Below are 18624 nucleotides of genomic sequence, written 5' to 3' on the forward strand. Positions count from 1 at the left end.
TTTGCATTCATTTTCTGATTGTATATGTTATTCCTTATCTTAATATAACCATCATCATTCATCTCATGTTTCTTATTATTATCAATATCATTCACCTCACCATTTCCTTTCTCCTGAATCTGCTCCTTACAAACTCCATCAATATGACCAAACACTTTGCAATGATTACATACCTCTGGTTTCCAATTATACTCCACTCTTACAATTTTGGTTCTTTTCGTATTCGTTAATTCATCCTTATACACCACCTCTATCTTTTCTAACAACTTCTCACTGGCTTCAATTTCCACAAGAACTCTAGCATAACCTAAACTTCCAGCTCCACTATGACACATTTTGGCAGTCATATTATCCATTTTTAATGGTTTACCCATCCAGCTTGCCAAAGTACTAATTCCTCTCACAGTCCAAGCTTCCAAAGGAACATTCACCAATTTAATCCATATAGGAATTTTACTATGATCAGCCTTTTCTACATTCATCTCAGGACACCATTCCTGAACCACTAAAGGTTTTCCATTCACCATCCATGGGCTCTGCTCAATAACAGAGTTCATTCCTTCCATATCTCTAAACTTAAAGTAGCAAATGTCATTATTATCCTTCAGAATGTCTCCTAAACCATACTTACCCCACATTCTCCTCAAATTGTACCTTAATTCATTCAAAGGCATTTTACAACCCACAAAATAACCACAAGCAGTAAATTGCCACTTCTTAGTTCCTTCCTTCACTAAATCCTCCTCAAAAATAACCACCTCATCTTCTAATTCATTAACACAAGTAGGTACATAGAACAAATTGTGGATCAATTCTTTACTAGCATTATTTACTATCTCAGCATAAGAACTACTACTATTTTTGATATTTTCCATACTAGAATTAGCATCTATATTATTCAGAGAAGGAATATTACCTTTAGCAGCAGTATCTACAACATCTCCCTTCTTCTTACCACCAGAACACCTGAATTCCTCATCCTATTCATTCTGTTGACCTTCCCTGCCCTTATCTTCCTTCATAACACTTTTCTCCTTCAAAATACTGACGTCATCTTTCTCACTATTACAATTCTCAGTATTCTTAGCTTTATTATGATTAGAATTCTTATTATTCAGCACATAATCATCTAAACTTACAGGAGTTTTAGTATTTCTACCAGAAACTCGTTTTTTCGGCATTTAGTATTGATACAGCAAAAATTCGCAAATTACTCCGATAGGATTCTGCGGAATGTGAATTAGAATGAAAAAACCATAAAGAATAAAGAAAGTTGATGCAAAAACGAAGAAGAAATGAAAGTTTAATGGTGGTAATTTTGAAATTTATTTTGGCACCATAATCGCCATCGGGTGCTAATTCGAGATTCCGGTGAATCAAGGAATTGTTTAAATTTGTTTGAAGTTTGTACAACTTACTTTTATGGATTTGTTGTCATTGTTGTAGTGTTATTGTTACTAATATTGTTTTGAAAACTTGTTGAAATTAATTAAGGTGTAATTATAGGGTATAAACTTATAAACTTTTGAAGCTCAATTTGTATCAAACCACAAGTGGTTAAAAACCGACAAAAATTGAACCGAAATATACCCAAACCGAAAAAACCGAAACCGAAACCCAATGGTTTTAGTTTTCAAAAATCGAATTAATTTAATCAAAAACCGAATCAAACCGAACCGTACTCATCCCTACTATCAACGGATGGAAATATGGTATGGGCGGTTTTAGAGGTGTAAAAAAAATCGGGTTGGAACCCGAAAAAGAACCCGAACACGAAACTGGTCAACAACCGGGTTTGACCCAAACCAGTTCGGGTTTGACCCAACCCGACGGTTACTAACCGGTTTGGGTTTTCGGTTTTGATTGTCGGTTAGAGACTGTGTTGAGAGCGGGTCGAGTTCGGTTTTTGGCCAAGAAAACCGATTCAAACCCGGTCAATAACCGGTCAAAGTTTGACCCCAAACCGGTTTCAAACCGGGTCGGGTTGGGTCAAACCCGGTTTTGGTTCCATTGACCAAAAAACCGGTTCGGGTTCAGTTTCAGTTTCAGTTTCAGTTTCAGATTCAGGTCGGGTTGGATAGAAACCGGTTTTTGTTCACCACTAGACGGTTTTATTTAGATTTTGTCCGGATCCGGGCCAACCGATTACCCGCAAAACAATATACTACTATAATCAGATACGATACGAGAGAAGACGTGTGTCAAATTCAGTGAACACCCCACAGTAGCCATGATGATGACTTCATCTTCTTCTTTTTCAGCTAAAATGGTAATTATAAGGCCTCACCGCCATCAACACCATCTGTCTAAATTCTTGCCATTTTCTTTGAGTAACAAAACAATCCCCACTTTCTCTCCTTATTTTTCTTCAATTTCAATAAATTCATCTCATTCTTCCAATTCTCATTTTTCTTTACCAAAAACCTTAGAAGAAAAGCAACAAGAGGATTTAACACTTGATGATATCTGCAGACCCCATGTTCCTCATCATATTTTGCGCAGGTTTCTTTTTTTTCTTCTTCTTATTATTATTGTTTTAAATTTTGTCACTTTAAAATTATTTTATGAATTGAACCCTAAATATTTTATGCATCATTTTGTCAATTGTTATCAACAAATTTTGAAGCCAATGTGGGTTTAGTCGGAAGCCAATCGGTGAATTTAGGATTATTTGGGGTAATTTAGAAGTAGAAGTAGAATCGTTCAAAAAAAAATAATATTTTTTTAGAAGTTTAGGATGCTGTGTGATTGACTAAAAAATATTTTTTTAGAAGTTTAGGATGCTTTTAGAATCGACGTTCAAAAAGCAGCATGGTTGGATTAGTGGTAAACACCCTTGCATCTGGAAACAGAGGTCATGGGTTCGATCCTCATCCCATGCAAAGGTTGGAGGGCCTTTTCTACCATTTAGGTAGAAACTAGAAGCAGCCTCTCTACTTAGGTAGAGGTAAGGTCTGCCTACATCTTAACCTCCCCCATACACCGTCGAGGTATTGGGGCTCAAAACCCGCGGAAGGCGGCACTGATCAGTTACTTACTTACTTACTGTGATTGACTAAACTAATACGAGGAACGAGAGCTTTTGAGTAGCCGTAAGCATCGCCTTTTATTTTAATGATCCTATCAAAATGGCTCTTTTTGGATGTAGCTTTTAGGAAGAAAAAAAAAGGCCTGCCAGGTACTGAAATATCCTAAAATAGAAGCTAGTGAATGTAATGATCAATAAAAGCCCTAACTTCTAGCTTTAGCTATGTTTGCCAAGAATGTTTTACGATTGCATGTTATCAACTACTAAATCAGTTATTTGAGCATTTTGAGATTAATCTTTGAATGTATCGAATGTATAATCTTGGACATTCAAGAAAAGAAGATGTCTCGGCGATGCAATTAAGAATCTCTTTTACAAACGCTACTTTTTTTCTTTTTACCAAATCGGTAACTTGTATTTTCGGACTTTTTATAAGTTATGACTAACTTACTTGAGAATTGCCTTCTTTAAACGCAAAGTTAGGCAAGAAACAGCAGGTCCTTCTGTGATTTCATGCTTCTATCCTGTTGTATAACCAGTATATGTATAGTAAGAAGTTAGTTTTCTCTGTTATGAGTAATGTCATGATCTGCTAATATTACAACACCTTATTACATTTGCTTAAATTTCGGTATAAGTGAACTGATAATTTCCAGTAATTTGTTACCTTTCTTGAACTTGTTGAATATGTTTAGCAGTCCATCAACTTATGCTTAACATATCGTGTTTTATGTGGTTGACTATGCAGGGTTGGGGAAGTAGGATACCTAATGCCTACAGTGATTCAGAGACAAGCTCTACCAGTCCTATTCAGTGGACGGGATTGTATTCTTCATGCCCAGGTGAATATATGCTTGGGGCTTATTTGGGAGCTAAAACGGGTGGGTTGGGTAACAGATCAAAATGGAAATATTTTTAGTGTAAAACATGGTTCCAAGAATGATATAGTGTCAATAAAAATCTAGTTTTGAAAAGAAATGATAATCTTATGCAGTTATGTGATATGATCCCACATCGGCCAAGTATGGGATTGGTTGGTGGTTTATAAGCCTAGGTGTCCCCTCCTCCTTTGAGCTAGCTCTTGGGAGTGAGTTCTACACCTAGCTTAGGGCATGATGCGAGCCTATTATGGGATGGGTTCGCATCAATTGGTATTAGAGCCATCCTTATCTTTCGATGTTCCAACGCTCGGAGTGGTGGCTTATGGAGTGGTGGCTTGGAACCGGAGAAGGGTGCCAACTGTGACCAACATAGCCGTGACCAACGAGGACGTTGGCTCTTCAAAGGGTGGGGTATTGATGTGATCCCACATCGGCCAAGTATGGGATTGGTTGGTGGTTTATAAGCCTAGGTGTCCCCTCCTCCTTTGAGCTAGCTTTTGGGAGTGAGTTCTAAACCTAGCTTAGGGCATGATGCGAGCCTATTATGGGATGGGTTCGTATCATTATGCCAATAAATTTGGACTTTGTGCCTGTTTAACCCATTCAAAGCTTTTATTATTCACTATTTTGCCAGTTACAGATAAACAGTTTTGTCCAAATAACCCCTTCGTGTATTTTGGTGAAAATTTACATCTTTAGAGTTTTACATGATGTTGATGTGAGATTTACATGTCTTAGTGTCCTACTGATAGTATTGCATATACGACAACCTATGTTCTAGATTTAGGCAATTTTGGCAAACTGAATTTTTTTTTGACAACTTTATCTTTTAAATTAGGGTTAATTATTTGGAGATGCATGTAACTTGTACACTTTTCATAGTGTGTGAAAACAACTTTCATCCGGTTCATTGTATGTAATTAAATTGCAAAATTAAAGTATTAAACGAATCGTGTAAACAATCGGCCGCATACTAACGTGGCACCATCTCGCATCTGAGACGTGGCAAAGTGTTTGACCTCCATATCAGCATTTAGCCCATTAGTTACACGATTCGTTCAATTTTGCAAGTTAATTACATACATTGATCCGGATGAAAGTTGTTTTCACACAATAGGAAAAGGAAAAGTGTACAAGTTAGGTACATCCCCAAATACTTAACCTTTAGATGATGACTGCGCTTTGACTTATATGACACAATTTTCAATAGTATTTGGTTTGATACCTATGAAATCTTTTATCCAAATGCTATCTATGAAAAGTGTTCAGAAGTTGTTATATAAAATTCAAAAGATTTGTGCAAAAGTGTACTTAATTTGCTCACGTTTTGTGGTAAAAGAGTTTGTCAATTGTGTGCTCAGTATGGTTTGTCAAAGGTGTTACCAATTATGTTGTATACTTGTATATCATAGCTTTCAGTTACTTTTATGGAATACAATTATTTTGAATCAAATGCTAAGAATGATGTCAAAGATTAGAACATAATCCACTTGGGTATCTAAACCTAGTAGGGCTTAACTAAGGTCTAAGGATAAGAAATATAATTTTTCCAATGTGCAAACTTTTCCTTTTTTGTCATTGGGATTTTACCATGTGTTATGGTTGTTTATAGGGCTGTAAAGGTACCCTAGTCCTTCAGTAAGTCAAATTCCATGTTAATCCAGCTATGAATTTAAGGATATCAAGCTGAAAAGAAAACACTTTTCTAACCCTACAAAATTCTTATACCAATGAGGTCTTGGACGTAAATAATATTACATATGTTTTAGTTTGAAGCTATGGATAAAATACTTAAGTTAATTCATCAAAAATCTCTCCATTAAGATGGAAACTATGTAGAATGCATAGGAATCAAAGTGAATGTGATTGTTTTAGCATTCAAATCCAACTACTTTGTTATGAAAGACTTGGGGATTTAGAGAGAAATGATTATTATCAATATTATTCATATAGGAATCAGGTATTTATACACAAGAAGGTAGTAACCGCTCTATATTACACTTACACTCTCTTAATTTATTACATTTTACTAATAATTAGATTTTAGGCCCGTGTCAAATACGCGGGCTTACAATTTTATCAATATTAGATGTTAGTTTATTATGATTTATAATTTAGTTTACAATTTTTAGTAATAAAAAATTGATCTATATTATAAAACTTTCAGTTTTATAGTGAAATATATTTTAAAATTTGTTCATCGATGTTGTTTACTGTGACATACATAACGATATTTGAATATTACAAAATCATAATATGTCCATCGAAGCTGTAGATTGTGACATATACTTAGTGATATTTGAATATTAAAAAATCATTATAGGTCACTATCATTTTATTTGATTTATTGTTACACAAGGTGATATTACATACTTATTTTACACTTTTATAAATTAAATCTTATTTTTAGATGAAACATATTCTAAATATATCAATTAGAATATGACAATTTTATATATGTTCCTGTAAAGATTACAATTTTACATGCTTTATTTTTCGTATATGTGTCATGACAAATACTAAAAAATATTTCAAAAAAAGAATAATAGTATAATTACTTTTAAAATCTTAATATATTTACAAAAAATTATATTTATTTTTTAGTAATTAGTTTTATATTTCTATGATTATCGTATAATTATGATATATAATAGCTATTATTCTATTTATTATATATTATCTATTATTCTATTGGATATGTATTAGCTATTATTTTTTATCTGTTATATTGGAATTAATGGTTAAAAAGTGTAAATTTGTAATTGAAAACAAATAAGTGTAAATTAAAGTCAATATTGAAAACAAAAGTCAACTTTAATAAATCGAGAGTTGTGATTCGTCAATAAGATTTTAGAGCAACTTTCTTTTAGTATATTAAAAGAAAAGAAAAGATTTTATGGAAGAAAAAAAAATAGAAATAAAACGTTGAATTTTTTTTAATAATTAAATGATGAAAATATAAAACAAAACTCTCAAGTTTTTAACTACAAATTGTAATAAATATGAACTAAGTATCTAGTGAGGGTTGATAACTACAAATTGTAATAATTATAAATTAAGTATTTAGTGAGGGTAAAATGTTTAAATTATAGATCGAAAATAAAAAAATGTAAATTAGTGAGATTTTTTCTACAAATATTAATATAAATATAATATACTACTAATATATTTGGATGATGATTATTAGAATTTTTAATATATTATTAAATTAATAATGACATCATCAATATCAAATTTGATAAAATCAAGAGCTATGATTGGTTAATAAGCTATTAGGTCAGTTTTTTTTAGTATATATAAAGATAAAGATTTCCAAATATATTATTCTACTAACAATACCCTCTTCTTCTCAACAATATTGTCCTCAAAGGTTAAAGTAAGAAAAACTGCATTCTATTTCATCACGCAATTCCAGATAAGCTTAAGTGGCTAGTAAGCCTTCCAAATGAACCAGTACCTTGACAACAACTTTATTACTTCTCTTAACCATGCCTCTATCTAATAGAGTCCAGGGTTGTAGAACAAACTTGTGGCCTTGTAGGAGTGGAACTGGAGTATAGGTAGAGGTCCAAAAGCCATTTTTAACAGGGACACATGAAAGATCGAGTGAATTTGAGCATCTGTTAGGAGATCTAACATGTATGCACCTGACCAATTTTCTGCAACACCAAAAATGGTCCAATGTACTTGGGTGAAAGTTTTTTGTTGTAAACGGTGGGTGAAAGTTTTTTGTTGTAAACGGTGTCATATGGATTGTAGAATTCCAATAAGTGTTATAGCACCCTTGGGCCAAAGGAACCCGTTTGACCCATGGGAGAGGTGCATCCGTGCACATGCTTCTTTGGTAAGTCACTTGTTGAGTACTTCAGTGCCCATCAGTTTATGGGTGGTAAGAAAAATACATGGCCATATCAGTCCCTTTTAACCTCATATTTATTCCAAAAATGACTCAGGAATATGGGATCCATGTCTGGCATTATGGTGAGAGGACTACCATGTATTTTAAAGATGTTGTCCATAAAAACTTGAGCTATAGTTGAAGCTGTGTAGGGGTAATTGAGTAACAAAAAATGTCCATACTTTGTGAGTCTATGTACCACCACTAGGATTTATCTTTTCTTTGGACCATTAGAAACCCATGATTGAAATCCATAGAGATATCTGTGAAAAGTGATTTAGGCAGAAAAGCCACTCTTTCATACTTAGACTTTTGACATATGGCACATTCTTTAATATACTTTTGTACATCTTTAGTCAATGGATTGGTGGTTCATAGGTAAGGTCTGAGACCTTGGGAAATCCTTCAGGGTTTGAGTCCCACTTCCTACGGTTGTAGGGGTAGATTATTGAAGGGATTTTTCTAGACTCCCAGGTTCTGTCCTAGGCGTACGTGTATATATAGGGGAAAGATAATTAGGGATGGAGTAAAAAAAAGTACCAAGGATTCCTCTCAGCCGTCCGATCATTGCATCTAGACGGCTTAGATCATTTCATCTTCCTCCTTCTCCGGCTAGACATAGCAGCCGCCACCTCCTTCTTCTTCGGCGAGAAAGCCGCCGCAGCCACCACCTTCTTCTTCTCTGGCGAGACAACCACCGCCACCACCATCATCTCCGACCACCCCAACCACGGCGCAACCGCCGACAGCAAGGGCTACGCCTATATCGTATCATACCGCTACCATCTATTGGATCGCCGCACATTAACTCCATACGATTCCCATATACGTCCGGTGACAACCACTTTAAAACGGATGAGGGCAACGCCCATACCGTATCCACCCGAAAACAACGAAACTGATGTGGTCGGAAATGAAGATGGTCGGAGATGTCGCCGGAGATCATTAGTGGTGATTAGATCCGATGAAGATGGCTGGAGATGTCGCCAGAGAAGATCTTCTCCTCCCATCCGATCTCCCGATCCGACGGTGGAGATTGATCCCCTTGTACTTTTTTGATTGCTTGTCCCCTATTTAACCCACCCCTATATATATATATATATGATTTAAAGGACCCTTATTTTGAGAACCCATTCTTTTGTAAGAACCTTGAGAACTCTTAAATTATGTATTGAATCACATGTTTTTTTGTTAATTCACATATGAAACGTTATAAAAATATAAATATATGTTGCAGAAGAAAGTTTTTTTCAAAACCTTATATAGACCCATTTGTTTACATGTGAACGAAAATGTGAGATATTCATTCACAAGTTAACAAAAGACTATTTTGAAGATTTTATAAAAAAGTTTCTTCTACAACATACTTTTTTATAGAACAAAAAAAACATGTGATCCAATACATAATTTGAGAGTTCTCATGGTTCTCAAAATAAGGAAAGTCATATGATATATATATATGATTATATATATATATATGGGAAAAGGGAATATAAGGCTGTCCGACATCTAAGCTTAGGTGTGGAACCCTTTACATACAAAATTTTTAATATTTTTTGTTTAATGATTAAATGCTTGGGCCCCATGATATTTATGGATTAAAAAAACAATATGTGAGTGTTCCACACCTATATATATATATGTGTGTGTGTGTGTGTGTGTATAGGATAGAGATCAAAAGAGTAGGTCTCGCAAGGATTCAAGAAAAGAAGGTTCGTTTTTGATTTTTGTAGCTTGTTTTTTTTCTGTTTTTTTTTCCCATTTTCTCTTTAATTAAATAATTCCAAAAAAAAAAAATTGAAAATTTTTATAAAATATATTTATGTTCAAAGGGCGTAGCCCGTAAGCTATTGGCGGAGCCATGATGGCTATGAGCGGAGCCTGTTAGGTAGATCATCCATCGCTGATCACCCCCTATGACCTATCACTCCTACCAGTTATCCCTTATTAATATCCTTAAGGGCGAAAGTCGTACCGTACCCTTGTATGTATAGCTCAATTACTCATATTGAATTTTTTTATAAATTTTTTTTTTTTTTTTTGAATGAGTTGATTAAAAAAAATTTGAAAAAAAAAGAAGAAAATCGAAAAAACAAGCTAAAAAAAATAAAAAAATGAACCTTCTCTCTCTTCTTTTCTTAAGAACATTCTTTCAGGATCTCTACCCTATATATATGTATATATATATTATATATATGTAAAAATCCTTAATCTTTACCAAAGTTGGTGCAACACCTGAATAACCACCAACTCCTAAGGCATGATTAATGGAAATGATGTGTTGCCTTAATGCTACGTCCCTAGGAATCATTAGTATATACTTTCTCATGAGCAAATTACCATCCCAACTTCTATTAAGCACTATGTCCCCTTTTTCCAATCTGTCAATTAAGATCTTGGTATCAAGATCTGCTGCCATGATGCTTTGATTTTACTCATAACTCATTGTCCACAGAGCTGATTCCCATTTGAAAGATTCATGAACCTTCAACTCTAGACAATGCATCTGCCACAATATTCACTTCCCCTCTTGTACCTAATCTCAATGTCATAATCATAATCATAAGTAATCTCAAAGTCATAATCATAATCATGACTAGATCCTGCATAGTCTTGTATTGTGAAAAGTTCAGCTGAAACTACACCACTCTGATTATTAACCATAGCACTCGTTTTATCCATAGAACACAACCTCTTGTACCTAAATTGTTCCATTTGCCACTTGCCACTGTGACCCTTACATAGGGGAATCCTGTGTTAGACACATTCATTTCATTGCCAAAGTGCTACTCATGAAGTTATGAGAGCCACTATCTACTAAAATGTCTAACCTCGTAGTACCAACTGTCCGTAAAACCTGCATAGTTGAATAAGAAGGTATACCCATGACTGCATTCAAGGAAATTTGTGGATCTCCTTATACCATCTGCTGTATTTCTGGTTGTACATACTCTGTTAACTCCTCTTCCACAGGATACTCATCAACTTTCACAAAAAATAGTTTTTTCCTTTTGCAAACTCTGCTATGATCAGATACAAACTTTTTTTTGCAGAAAAAACACTCTTCTTTTGCCCTTTTATCATCAAAAAACTTATTGGTAACTGTTTTGGGTACTATTGCATTCAATGGCACAGAATTAAGAGTGGTAGGAATATGGGTTGTTTTGCCACACTTGTTAAACCATTTGTTTTCTGATATGGAACTCTATAATTGCTAGAAGTTTTATCTCCACTTTTAGGTCCTAAGGTCCTATGTTATCAATGACCGAAATTTTGGTGTTTCTTTCAAGGACTGGTATTGGTGGCATCTGGGATTTCGGTAATTTCAATATTATGCAATATCTATATATATAAATAATTAATGCTTAATACTTAATAGAAATATCAAAAGTCAAGCTTTTAAGTGTCAATATTCAATAGATTAGTGATAATATTTGTAAAAATTGGTGTTTAGTAAGTTGTGTTTAAGTTTGGGCCAAAAAGAAAGAAAATTTTTTTTATTTAAAATACACTAAACCGGAATCCCACCGAAATTCGGACCGAAATCAGTGCGATTTCGGAATTTTGACTGAAAATTTCGCTGACCTAAATGTTGACCAGAATTTGGACTGGGATCCCACCTTAGGACCGAAAACCCAAGATTCCACTGGGATCCGACTAAGATCCCACCGAAATTGATCACATAGCTAAGGTCTTATCCGCAGCCTGGCAGTGAGTATGCCTTTCTGAGTGTTTTGGGCTTGAACATCCTAATAGGGCATTTAATTTCAGGTTTGAGGTCTTTTAAGAATAAAGTTCACAGTGTTTTTCTCTACTAAGGTCACCTTATTTAACAAAAGGTCAAATTTATCATAGTAAGTATCTAATTCACCTAAATGTGTTAACGCTTACAATGCTCCCATAGAATCTTCTAACAAAGGTTGAGCAAATCTAGAGGAGATAGAACTACTGTATTCATTAAAAAGTATATCCTTCAAGTCCTTGCCACTATAATTAACATAAGCCAAATGCCATGACAATGCTTGACCTTCTAAATGTAAAGCAGCGTATCTAACTTTGTAATTTGGAGGAGATTCATCTAAAGTGAAGAAATGCTCACCCTTACAACGCTAGTCTTCCACATCATCTCGTTTGAACTTAGGAAAGTCCATTTCTGTAAGGCAATTGTTGCAGAGCCTTCCTCCTTTTCCATTACTTCCCTGAGTTGAATCGTTGACCGAGATCAGCGGCCGTTGACTTTCATTTCTAGTAAAATTATCCTCCATCTGTCTATGCATATCGAAAAACATCTTCATTACAGGGAATCCAGTGGAGGCGAACTGATCGATTCGCGCGAGATCCTTCGCGAATTTCTCTACTTCTTGATTTCTCGTCGTCATCGTGGATTTTGAGAATTGACCAATTTTCGCCGGCAGTAATGGTGGAAAGTGATCGGAATCTTGAGTAAAGGTCGGAGGACCTATGGCTCTTGATACCAATTGTTATGAGAAAATTAGGGATTTAGAGAGTAATGATTGTTATCAACAATATGAATGTATTATTCTTATAGAAATCGGGTATATACACACACAAGTGGGTAGTAACCGCTCTTCCCACCTTCTAACAACTTTCAAACCGACTCTCATGTTTTACACTTTACACCCTCCTATTTATCATATTTTATTGATAATATTTAACTATATTATTCTACTAACATACTTTACATCCGTTACAGAATAAGCTTATTTTACTTTTAGGGTATAACATATGTAGTTCTAAGCTCTAAATGTAGCACCAATCAAAACTTTTACAAGTTTAATGAGCTTTTTAAATTATAAATAATTAGATTGCAAAGGAATGAGCCATCTAGTAAAGATCCTTTACTAACCCTTTTTAAAACGGAACAAATAGAACATCCGTCATATTGGAACCCACGACCATAGCATAGACACCCATGGAGTTTCCTAAGTAACTGGACAAGCACATCTGTTGCAGTTTACGTTAATTTTTAAATGATTGACTGCATAAAAATTTGAAAGATGCATTTTATTTATTTTTATGTTTTACCTGTTGGTCTTATAGACAGGTTCAGGGAAAACCTTGGCATACCTGCTGTTGATATATTCAGTGATAAACATACAAAGATCAGCAGTACAAGCACTGATTGTGGTGCCAACTAGGGAACTTGGCATGCAAGTAAGTTATTTTTTTGTTTTTCCTTTATCAAAACATATATTACAAAGAGTAATAGTAAATTCTGGAGGTGGCAAATTGCACAGGTGGGACGGGGTGTGTAATGCGTGAAAATGGTTTCAGGTGATCAGGTCAAACATGTTACTTTTGGTAGTGTCTCAAATATTATTACAATTTTTCTTATTGTGTTAGTAATAATTTAATTTGACGAGATTTAGGAGCTTTTATGCATTAGAAATACACTTAAATAAAATTTGGAATCATGTAATCCACTGGACTTTTATGCTTATTAACTAACTCCTTTTAATTACCTTTGAGCAGAGAAAGATAAAACATAACCCAGATTTACCCATGCAGACGTCAAAGGGTCAAAAAATTTGCCACTTTTAGCATAAACCTATATCGAGCATTATTCCGATATATTATCATTCTTTTATATAAGGTTGTGAAGGTAGCTCGCATGCTGGCTGCAAAATCCGATGAATCTGTAACAGAGGATAAATCATGCACTATTATGGCTCTTCTAGATGGAGGAACTTTAAGGAGACAAAAAAGTTGGTTAAAGGTAGATATATCCCTCGTTTCATTCTCAAGCAGTTAAAAGTTAGCAATGGGCTGATTTTGATTGTAAATGAAACTGGCCAAATGGGTCAAAAGTTACCTGAATGTACCGAAATGCTTACAACTCTTAAATTTCTTTCTTCAAAAAGTTAAATTACCATCCTAACTCTTGTGATGTAGTTATTTTTAATATGCTAGTTATTAATAAATTTAAGCCCAAAGAAAAGGAACAATAATATTGGTGGCTCAAGTCAACCCATCCCGACCTGTGTTGACACGTAATGAGAAATAATTAGTTCTTGCCCTGTTTAGTTTTGAAGATACCCAATACCCATCCTGCCAGTTGTGTCCATCTTTCCACCGCTTTCTGTAATTTTCTTCAATAAATTTAGATTCAGGATTAGTTGAGTTGATGTTACGTAATTTCTTCAAGAAATAAATCCTACGAAGTTTTAAATTATCGTAGGCTGAGCCCCCAACGATAGTTGTTGCAACAATCGGAAGCTTGTGCCAAATGCTAGAAAAGCAGATGATCAAACTAGAATCAATGAAAGTTCTAGTAATTGATGAGGTATTTACTCACAATGTTTTTTTGTGTGTGCTGTAGAATAATAAGAGTTGGATAAAAATACATGGTAGGGATTAGTTTCCTGGAGTGTAACTATCTTTGACCGAATGTCTATAGTAGGAAAAAACTAAAGTTGTGTGTATTGTATGTAAGCAACTCGAAAAAATGTTTATCGTATGTAAGAAAACATACGTGGCAACCATATACAGGTGCCACTTGTCAGATTTTAATTGGTTGAAACGAAATTCTTACATACAATAAACATTATTTCGAGTTGTTTACATACAATACACACAACTTTAGTTATTTCCTACTATAGACATTCGTTCAAAGTTTCTTACATTCCAAGAAACTAATCCCTACACAGTATTCTCTTCTTTTTCTGATAAGCTTGATTTTTGGCTCCGATTTGATCATTTAGGTTGATTTCATGTTTAATTCTTCGCATCAAGTTAGTTCTCTTCGAAAGTTATTGATATCTTACACGTCAATCCACAATCGCCAAACAATTTTTGCTAGTGCATCAATTCCCCAGCACAGGCGCTTTTTATATGACTGTATACAGCAGAAATGGACCAAGGTTGCTAAACGAGGTCAACCTAATTTTTTTTTTGTATAATAATGCATCTCGTCGTTGGATTCCTGATACAATAATACTTATTTGTATGTTATTTTGTTACAACAGGCTGATGTTGTCCATATCCATGCCAACCCTGTTCAGCCAATGCCTCCACGTGTACATCACAGATTTCTGGTGAGTTAGTTGCTGAATCAGGAACAGTATTGTATTACACTTGTCTAGAGGTGACAAAATATGTTGGTAGAATGGGACAAAATGGCTCATCAAAAAATCGGTAAAATCAAATTTCGGTCAAATTTTTGTTTCATTTGTATGTCACACGAACCCATGCGTTAATTTCAATTTGAGAGTTTATTTATTTTACTAAAAATAATTATTGCTAAGATAGGTGGTCAAAGTATTAAATGCAACCCTACCCTAAATTGCTATTGGGTTGTGATCATTTGAAAACTAAAATTTTCGTGAATACTAGAATACTGGTCAAAACACACTGTGATCTGAATTTAACACAATGTGTTTTTAATGTGTTTTTAGAAAACACATTGTGTTAAGTTCATATCACAGTGTATTTGAACAGTTTTCTGATTTTCACGCGCTATCAAAAACACACTGTGATTTAAAACTTAACACAATGTGTTTTTAAAAAACACAATAAAAATACATGTGTTTTAGAAAACACATTGTGTTAGGTTCAGATCACAGTGTGTTTTTGCCATTTTTCTAGTTTTTGCAAAACTTTTAGTTTTCAAATGAACATTTCACGGTTTTTGTAATCAAATTTAATGTAATTTTTAGAAATTGGATAAGATCAATTCAATCGGCTCCTATTCATAGTTTTATAGTTTTAGACCTGATGATCGGACACCCTTGGAGATGAACGCAAAAGATTAACAAAAAATCCCAAGTTGATCCATCTGTGTCATATGTCAATCATGCAGTATTTATGTTACTTTTCTCTTTTCCTTTATAATTTATAGACTCTCAAGTCTCAGCCTCCTTCACTGTCTTTAGCAATAGAATTCTAGCTTTCTTGTTCTCTGAAACCTAAAACGTGATTTACATTCCACTGATAATGCATGTGTGATTGTCAGATATGCAGTAGAAGTGAGAGACATTCAGCACTGTTGTCCTTGTTGCGAGCCGATGTACCTCAGTCTGCCATAATTTTCGTCAATGAACAGGTTAGGCTACATAGCTTCTCTGTTTGGCTTGGGTTGCCTTTTATTACCATAGCCCTTCAATCTTTTCAAAAATTCAACCTCAAATATTTCATATAGTGGTACCTTAGATTTATTAAGAATGAATTTTTTTCATGCTAGGTAGAGTAGGTTAAAAATAAAACCAAACATACTTTGTAACACAAAAAAGCCATAAATTATTATATCTCTAGTTTCTTTATTAAATACATTTATTAATGATTTTGCAGTCAGAGAAGTCCAAGAAGGCTGGAAATGCTCCTGCAACTACTGTTGTAGTTGATGCACTGAAGAATTCACATGTAAGAAGTCATGAAGTTCTGCTTTTAGAGGAAAAGTTAAACTTCAACTCTAGAGCAGCGTCTTTTTCTGTAAGTAATACCATATGAATGACCATTTTATCATTTTTCATTTTCTTTCTTTTGATATCTTTTATATGGTATGAGCTCATGACAAAAATGGAAGCAAGATGAGATTTAATTAACTAGGTTTTCTTGTTCATGTTAACTACTATGAACAAGCAGTTTTAGCATATATTTAATCTATGGCTCGATCCTTCGGGGTACCCACAGGTGAAGTTTAAATACACGGGTTCGATCCTTCGGGGTGCCCAGATCATGTGGGGATTAGGATGGAGGTATTGTACCGGCATCATATGCCTTATACGAGTGAGTCGATGGTATCCAATTGTGGTACCGAGGCTAGGGTTCCCTCCATTACCTTTTCTTTTTTTAAAAAATCCTATAGGGGTAGATGGGTAAAATAAATATGTTTGATTAAAATGAAGCGGATCAATATCATTTAATATGTTTTTCTAAGCACGAATCCTCCTTAAGAGTGTGTTGCGGTACCAAAGTTACTTATTTTAATTGGTTACCCAACTTAACGGACCATTTTGCCTTCTCTGTTAACAATAAATATGTGGATTTTTGTGATAAACATTTGAAAACAGGAACTGAGACAAGGAGGAGCATACCTTCTGGTGGCAACTGATATAGCAGGTAGAGGTGTTGACCTTCCTGATACAACCCACATATACAACTTTGACTTACCAAAAGATGCCATTCACTATCTACATCGAGCTGGAAGAACGGGTAGAAAGCCATTCTCAGAAAGTACATGTTTTGTTACCACCATTATAACACCAGAGGAACGGTTTGTATTGCAAAGATATGAAAATGAATTGATGTTCCAATGTAATGAGCTGTTTCTGTAAGTAATTTTGCTTTTTTGGTTTAATAAAATGTAATCGGTTTCTATGCTGGTCTTGCGGTTCATTTTCTTGATTATTTCCATATTGCTTGTTTACTATGATTTATTCACCATTGTTTCTGATTAACCTAACATTAGAGTCCATTAGTTAGCTATGCAACACAGCATTATGCATGAGTGGAAATATTTAAGGGGTAAGTATCTTGGAATGTAACAAACTTTGAATAATGTCTATAGTAGCAAATAACTAAAGTTGTGTGTATTGTATGTAAACAACTCGAAAATAATGTTTATTGTATGTAAGAAAATGTGTTCAACCAATTATAATCAGACAAGTGGCACCTCTATATGGTTGCCACGTATGTTTTCTTACATACAATAAACATTTTTTATAGTTGTTTACATACAATACACACAACTTTAGTTATTTCCTACTATAGACATTCGTCCAAAGTTTGTTACATTCCAGGATACTTATCCCAATATTTAAAGGCTTATGTTTTTAACTTTAGGTTCTTTGTTTCATTAATTTGTAGTTGTGGCAAAATGGGTGGGTTGGGTAAAGAGTCCTGTCAAAAGGGAAATTTTGTGGGTTTGCTTATAACATTTTGTCGATAAAAAGTTTTATCCAATATGATGAACTGTGTTGGATAACTTTCAACCCATTTGAATTATTCCCTATTAATTTATTTTTCGTTAGATATAAAATCATAATGGTCAAGGATATAGTGCCACAAATGAGCTCTTTGGTAAGTTTTCGGGGAATCAAAATACGACACATGGTTTTGCCAAAAACATATCAAAACTTGCCAAAACACATGGTGTAGTGCAACAAAACTTGTCAATTTTTGCCAAAATGCCAATGCTAGAAAAAGTTAAAGGTTGCCGGAGTTAAAGGTTGCTGGAAAAAATAAAAAAGAAATGACAGTTTTTAATAAAAAAAATGATACTTGGGCACAGAATTTGGGGGTTGGGAATTTCGAAAATCGGAGACGCCATGGCTGCCAACCCGAAGGTTTGTCACGCCAAGATACGTCCTGGATCATCCGAGTCTCATTTTTATGAACATTTAGTATCATCATCGCACATTTAACATAACACCGACAATCTAACATTTAAAAGGGCTCGTCGAAAAACCGAAACAACAGGAAACCCCAAATAGGAGTGATCGGAAAACCGAAGCAACACCATTAGAAACCCCAAAAAGGGGTCACCGGATTACATGCAGCGACGATCTAACCAAAAACCCCATAAAAGAGATCACCGAAAAATCGATTAAACCAGAAACCCCAAAAAAGGGGTTGCCGGAAAACCGATTAAAGTATCCAAAGAACCAATAATGTGTCAACGACTACACCCTTGCCAAAGCCAAACAAGAATTTGGCCGTAAAAAAGTAAACGTTTCTGGCTGGCAACCACCGGAAACCCCAATAAGGGTGCTATACGTTAGGAGCATCGACAAGTTTTTCCGGCATGGATTCCGGCAATAGAAGCCAAGAAAAACATAAAAATAGCCTCAAAATCGAAA

The 18624-nt window shown here is 34.5% G+C and overlaps 1 protein-coding gene across 1 annotated transcript; it reads left to right on the top strand.

Annotated features, from left to right (window-relative positions):
* Positions 1-2190: 2190 nt before the first annotated feature.
* On the top strand, positions 2191-17143 carry LOC122600080 (DEAD-box ATP-dependent RNA helicase 58, chloroplastic). The gene is made up of 10 exons (XM_043772738.1): positions 2191-2502; positions 3777-3870; positions 12869-12982; positions 13422-13544; positions 14007-14111; positions 14530-14688; positions 14794-14862; positions 15780-15869; positions 16115-16255; positions 16837-17143. Exons 1-10 carry the CDS (start codon positions 2231-2233, stop codon positions 17098-17100), a joined length of 1431 nt encoding a protein of 476 aa, XP_043628673.1. The 5' UTR covers positions 2191-2230; the 3' UTR covers positions 17101-17143.
* Positions 17144-18624: the final 1481 nt, after the last annotated feature.

The sequence above is a fragment of the Erigeron canadensis genome, chromosome 5 (genome assembly GCF_010389155.1).
Source record: "Erigeron canadensis isolate Cc75 chromosome 5, C_canadensis_v1, whole genome shotgun sequence".
Taxonomy (NCBI): domain Eukaryota; kingdom Viridiplantae; phylum Streptophyta; class Magnoliopsida; order Asterales; family Asteraceae; genus Erigeron; species Erigeron canadensis.

Excerpts from the sequence above, each read along its gene's own strand:
- LOC122600080 (XM_043772738.1), top strand. The coding sequence starts at position 2,231 with ATGATGATGACTTCATCTTCTTCTTTTTCAGCTAAAATGGTAATTATA. Across the intron at positions 3,871-12,868 it reads ATTGTATTCTTCATGCCCAG|ACAGGTTCAGGGAAAACCTT; the intron begins GTGAATATATGC and ends TTGGTCTTATAG. Across the intron at positions 14,112-14,529 it reads AAGTTCTAGTAATTGATGAG|GTTGATTTCATGTTTAATTC; the intron begins GTATTTACTCAC and ends TTGATCATTTAG.